General features: G+C 28.9%; 1 protein-coding gene and 1 pseudogene across 1 annotated transcript; both read right to left on the minus strand.

Moving 5' to 3' along the window:
- Nucleotides 1-2,938: 2,938 nt before the first annotated feature.
- Nucleotides 2,939-3,522, minus strand: LOC134805802 (cytochrome b-like; annotated as a pseudogene).
- On the minus strand, nt 3,098-4,173 carry LOC134805803 (NADH-ubiquinone oxidoreductase chain 6-like; the record flags this gene model as incomplete). The annotated part of the gene is given in 2 exon segments (XM_063779016.1): nt 3,098-3,726; nt 3,728-4,173. Coding segments are annotated over 2 exon segments (639 nt in total), but the record flags the coding sequence as incomplete, so codon positions are not given.
- Between the last annotated feature and the right edge of the window lie 2,584 nt (nt 4,174-6,757).

A 6,757-nucleotide genomic window follows, 5' to 3' on the forward strand; every position in this document is an offset into this window, starting at 1 on the left:
GGGATCGGTGATCGGCCCACTCCTGTTCATATTATACTCCGCAGATATAGGGTCCCACATCACACATTGCAAATACCATATATATGCAGACGACATACAAGTGTATATATCATGTAAGCCAGCTGACATTGACAGTGCTATAGAGAAATTAAACCAAGATCTCACCTCAATAGCATCATGGGCCACAGAAAACTGCCTGTTGCTTAATCCAAATAAAACTAAATACCTAGTATTTGGCAGCAGGCAACAACTGGCTGGTGTCAGTATATCAACGGATGTTACGCTAATGAATACACCGGTTGAGAGGGTGTATGAAGCGCGTAATTTAGGTCTCATAATGGATTGTGGACTACGTTATGAGAAGCATGTCTCCGAGGCCATTAGGAGTTGTTTTTACAAGCTTAAAGTTTTATATAAAATTCGGCCATATTTAAGCGAAAACCTCCGCTGTCAACTAGTTGAATCACTTGTCCTATCAAAATTAAACTATGTGGATGTAGTGTTTGGGCCTAGACTTCTTGCAAAGACAAAGAGACTCATTCAACGTGTTCAAAATGCCTGTGCTCGCTTCTGTTTCAATATTCCGTTGAGAGCTCACGTGACACCATTTCTGAACAGCCATAAGATCCTCAAGATGCAACACCGTCGTAAACTTCATTTGGCTTGTCTGCTCTTTGGTGTGCTTAAATATGGTACTCCGCCTTATCTCTTCAATAAGCTTTCTTGTATTAAGCTCCGCGAACGCCGTAACTGTGGAATTCAATTGTTAATGCCACGCCATGCCACAGCAGCGTTTCGGGGAAGTTTTCGCTATGCCGCGTCGAAAGTCTGGAACAATATACCTCCGCCTTTGAGAAACCTGCAAAGTATTCATAGCTTTAAGTCAAAGATTAAACTGTATTTACTTAATCACCAACGTAGCCAAGAAGCCTACAGACTTGATACCAGCTGCCTGTAGTTTGTAATTTTACTTATGCTTACCTCAAGTGTTTTGTTCCTTTGGCCTGACAAGGGTTCATCATTCCTTTACGCCATACTTAGTAGAGTGCTGTTATGTTAGTATTTCGTACATTTTCGTAAATTCGTCATCCTACAATGCTGTTTTGCTAATAAGCTAATCTTACAAGATTTTTTAACGTAGATTTCATGAACGCTCGATATTGGTTTGGTCTGACATTGCTTTTTAGTTAGTGTAGCCACCGTTGGCGCTAGTAGTATATACAGCTGTAATGCTCAGCCAAGATATGGTCGGACCGGATCGATACAGCGATTTAGAGCACGATGCTTGTTTTTGTATTAATTAATCTTAATTGTAAATAGTCGTTATGTTGTATCTTCTTGCTGTGTAACTTTTTTCTTATTTAACTAACTGTTTACTGTATGTTATTTCTGTCTTTTTTCTTCTTGTCTGTTACCTTCCGTGATTCTTCTCACTTGATGGTCTCATCGGAAGATCAGCGCTGGAAGCCACCAGCAACATGCTGAGATGGGGCCATTTCGTGGCACTTTAATCTTATTTTGTGTTTTCTTTTATACTATGTACTGTTCCGATTGTTTGTGCTTACGAATAAATCTATTCTATTCTATTCTATTCAATGAACTGAACGCCAACCGATGCAATTTGTACTTTGATTTATCCCCAATGGATAAATCTGAGTGCACATATACCTAGGTTTAATAACCTTGCACAAGCGAAAATTAAAAAGACTTACCTGTTTCTTGTGGTATAAATTCCTCATTGGAACCACTGTGTGACGAATCACTTTCACTATGTCGTATTTTACGTTTTAATTTTCGAACTTTACGCAGTAGATGATCAATGTCGTCTTCGTATTTCTTAACACGTTTACGTTTCGGCATTTTGCGAGACTCCACGAACAAGAAACTTATTTAATTTAAGAAGTGACTTGAGTGGTCGAGCACTAGAAAGCGTATGAAGGGACGGAGCGCTGGCGGTCAGGAGGTGGATTCTAGGCATACCCACTTATTAAAAAATAAAAATTTAAAAAATAACTCCAAACTAAGTGCAGAGTGGTGACACCTACCGGCGTAACTACATGTATATATATATCTTCAGTTACTAATCTCGAGGACGAGGCGCGAAGTATAATTACATACTAAGTTTAAGAAGATAGAATAGTTTAAGAATAAAAAAGGCTACATTAGGTTGAATTGCATTTATCGCAGACAAAAATAATGAGTTAGAAATAGGTAAAACTAAATAAAATAACACAATACAATATGCACAATATAGGTAAGTATGTATACGATATGTAAGTATGTAGGATGCTTTAGTTTGGATAGGTAAGTTTAGGTATTTAGGTTAAAACATAACTTGAACGAAGACTAGGTGAAAGCAGGTTAGTTTGAAATGAGAAGTTAGGTTGATTTTAGTTAGGTTTGGTCAAGTTAGGTTTGGTAAAAGAAGGTTTAGGTTAGTTTAGGCTACCGACGGATTACTTGTGTAAATTCTAATTAGGTTAGGTTAGGTTAGAACTGTATTCCTTCTAAATCGAAATAGCTCCAAGAGGTTGTAAGATAATAAGATAATGCATCGCAAATAAGTACCTTTTGCAAATACCTATCGCTAACACCTATTGCAAATACCTATCGCTAATACGTATCACAAACACCTACAGTATACACACTATTACACACATACAGAAGCCATGAATGGAGACGTCGGTGGGTGAAGGTAAGGAGGGTCCAGCCAGGTAGTATGCCCGGTAACATAATAACGCGCCCGAGTCGAGATCTAAGAATAGAAAAGGGTCGATAAGCCTATTGTTACCGTGGTGAGCAAGGTGTATTGTTTAATTAGCGTATTTCGTAAGTACTCGAAGGAGGCGCCGGGCGCTGCTGAGACCTAGCGCAATCAATTCAAATGGGGGGCTAATTTTTTTTTTGGTTCAGCAGGGGCGGTGGATCGGCCTTGGGGTCAGGATGGGGGACCACTGAGAGGTGGGGCCAGAATCGGGGAATGTGTTAATGTTGCATTATCAACAGCAAATCCACCTCAAATTCAATTTACTAATATATTCCCTAAGTATGGAATTGCTGATTGTAAATTTGTAATAACTGTTGCTCCTCAGAATGATATTTGTCCCCAAGGTAGTACATAACCTATAAAAGCTGTTCCTATTAATAAAAATAAGATAATTACCCCTACCATTCAAGTATATTTTAAGTTAAATGATTCATAGTAAATTCCTCGTCCGATATGGAGATAAACGCAAATAAAAAAAATGATGCTCCATTAGCATGTAAAGTTCGGATTAATTAACCATAATTTACATTTCGACAAATATAGTTTACACTAAAAAATGCTATTTCAATATTAGCAGTATAATATATTGTTAAAAATAATCCAGTTAAAATTTGAATTATTAAGCATAATCCTAGTAAAGATCCAAAATTTCATCATGTTGAAATATTAGATGGTGATGGTAAATCAATTAGTGATCCATTAATAATTTTAAGAATGGGGTGAGTTTTTCGTAAAGGCTTATAATTACTTATCATTAGTTGAAATATTATATTGAGGATCGTAAAGGCCCAAAAAAAATTTTAGTGATCTTTACAACTGCTACTAGGGTAATAAAAAGATAAATAATTAATATTATTATTATTAAAAATGTTTGATTATTATATAGTTTAGATAATCTAATTTTATTTTCATTATTAAAAAATAAATTGTTATTAAAGAAGTTATTTATTTCATCATTAAAGGAAATATTTATTCAATTTAATTTTAATGACAAAAAAACTAATTATTAAAATTAAGATTAAACTAATAAAAATAAGTTTAATAAGAAAAAATATATTTTTAAAAAGTTCATTAGAGGCAATTCTTGAAACATAAATAAATAGTACTAATAATCCCCCTAAAAAAGTTAAAAATAAGATATAGGAAAATCAATAAGTGTTAATTAATATTCCTGTTAACAAACAAGTAAGTACTGTTTTGATTAAGATTAATAATCCTATAGATAATGGATGTATTAAAAAAAATATAAATAATGATAATAATATTATTGATAGGGATAAAAATATGATTTCAAAGAGTAGTTTAATTAAAATAATAATTTTGGAGATTATTGATAAAGAGTTTTCTTTTTCTTTGAAGTTTTCAAAGAAAAATCTTATTTTTGATTTACAAGACCAATGTTTTTTTTAAACTATAAAAACAAAACTTACTAATGAAAATATATAATATTTTATTAGTAATTATTTTTATGTTTGTTATTGGGAATTTAATTTTTGTGTCTAAACATAAACATTTATTAAGTTTAGAATTTATAGTTTTAAGAATTTTTTTATTTATATTAATAGTTTTAAGATTTATAAATTATAATTTATATATATTAATAGTATTTTTAGTTTTTGCAGTTTGTGAGGGGGCTTTAGGTCTATCGATTTTAGTTTCTATAATTCGAACTCATGGAAATGATTATTTTCAAAGATTTAATTTATTATAAAAATGGTAAAAAAATTTATTTATAATAATTTTTATGATTCCTTTATGTTTTATAAAAAATATATTTTGATTGGTTCAAATATTTTTATTTGTTATAATATTTTTATTTATAAATTTAACAATAAGATTATATAATTACAGAAATTTAAGTTATATATTTGGATGTGATATAATTTCTTTTGGTTTTATTTAATTAAGAATTTGAATTTGTGGTTTAATATTAATAGCAAGAGAAAATTTATTTAAGGTAAAATTTTATGTTATTTTTTTTTATTTAATATTATTTTTTTATTAATTATATTATATATAACTTTTTCAGTGATAAATTTATTTATATTTTATTTATTTTTTGAGGGGAGATTAATTCCAAGTATTCCAACATTATTATTAATTATGGGATGGGGCTATCAACCTGAACGGATTCAAGCTGGTTTTTATTTATTATTTTATACTTTATTTGCTTCATTACCTTTATTATTAGGGATTTTTTTTTATTTTTAATAGGGAAAATTATATTATAATTAATTTTTTAAAATTTTAAAATTTAAACATATATTTACTTTATTTTAGAATGATTATGGCTTTTTTAGTTAAAACACCCATATATTTTGTTCATTTATGATTACCAAAAGCTCATGTAGAAGCTCCTGTATCTGGATCAATAATTTTAGCTGGGATTATATTAAAATTGGGTGGTTATGGATTATTACGAGTTATAGTTTTTTTACAACAAGTAGGTTTAAAGTTTAATTTTATTTGAGTTATTATTAGTTTATTAGGGGGATTTTATGTTAGATTAAATTGTTTTTGTCAGGTTGATTTGATTAAATCCTTAATTGCGTGTTCATCAGTAGCTCATATAAGAATAGTTATCGGCGGGATTATAACAATAAGTTATTGAGGATTTATAGGTTCTTATGTGTTAATAATTGGGCATGGTTTATGTTCCTCTGGGATATTTTGTTTAGCTAATAATATTAATTATGAGCGCTTACATAGACGAAGATTATTTATTAATAAGGGGATAATAAATTTTATTCCTTCAATAAGATTATGGTGATTTTTATTAATATCGAGTAATATAGCTGCTCCCCCATCATTAAATTTAATGGGGAAATTATATTAATTAATAGATTAGTTAGATGATGTTAATTTTCCATAATTTTTTTGATATTAATTTCTTTTTTTAGAGCCGGATATAGATTATATTTATATTCTTATACTCAACATGGTAAATATTATTGTGGAATTTATAGTTTTTATACGGGGGTATCTCGGGAATATTTAATATTACTTTTACATTGATTACCTTTAAATATTTAAATTATAAAAATTGATTACAGTATAATTTGATTTTACTTAAATATTTTAAATAAAATATTGATTTGTGGTATCAAAAATATGAACATATTAATTTTAAGTTATTCAAAAAAAAAATTGTTTTTTAATTTTTATTTTTTTTATTTTTTTAGTATAATAAATTTTTTATTTATAGTTTATTTATAATAATATAATTCTTTTTTAGAGTGGGAGGTTATTTCTTTTAATTCTAATATGATTGTTATATCAATTTTATTAGATTGAATATCTTTATTATTTATGATATTTGTTTCTTTAATTTCTTCTGTTGTAATTTTTTATAGAAAGAGATATATATCTTCTGAGAAAAATTTAAATCGTTTTATTATTTTAGTTTTATTATTTGTATTTTCTATAATTTTATTAATTATAAGTCCAAATATAATTAGAAGTTTTTTAGGGTGGGATGGTTTAGGATTAGTATCTTATTGTTTAGTTATTTATTATCAAAATGTAAAATCCTATAATGCTGGTATGTTAACAGCTCTCTCTAATCGAGTTGGTGATGTTTGTATTTAAATTTATATTTCTGGAATAATAAATTATGGGAGTTGAGTTATATTTTTTATTTAAATTTTATATCTAATGATTTTTCTATAAAAATAGTTGGGATTATGATTATTTTAGCTGCTATAACTAAAAGATCTCAAATTCCTTTTAGATCTTGATTACCTGCAGCTATAGCTGCTCCTACTCCTGTTTCAGCTTTAGTTCATTCATCTACATTAGTTACAGCTGGGATTTATTTATTAATTCGGTTTAATAATTTATTATTAGATTTATTTATATTAAAATTTTATTATTATTATCTGGTTTAACTATATTTATAGCTGGAATCACAGCAAACTATGAGTTTGATTAAAAAAAAAAATTGCATTATCTACATTAAGACAATTAGGGTTAATAATAAGAATTTTAAGA

This window comes from Cydia splendana, unplaced genomic scaffold, assembly GCF_910591565.1.
Source record: "Cydia splendana unplaced genomic scaffold, ilCydSple1.2 scaffold_66_ctg1, whole genome shotgun sequence".
In the NCBI taxonomy this organism is placed as follows: Eukaryota; Metazoa; Arthropoda; class Insecta; order Lepidoptera; family Tortricidae; genus Cydia; species Cydia splendana.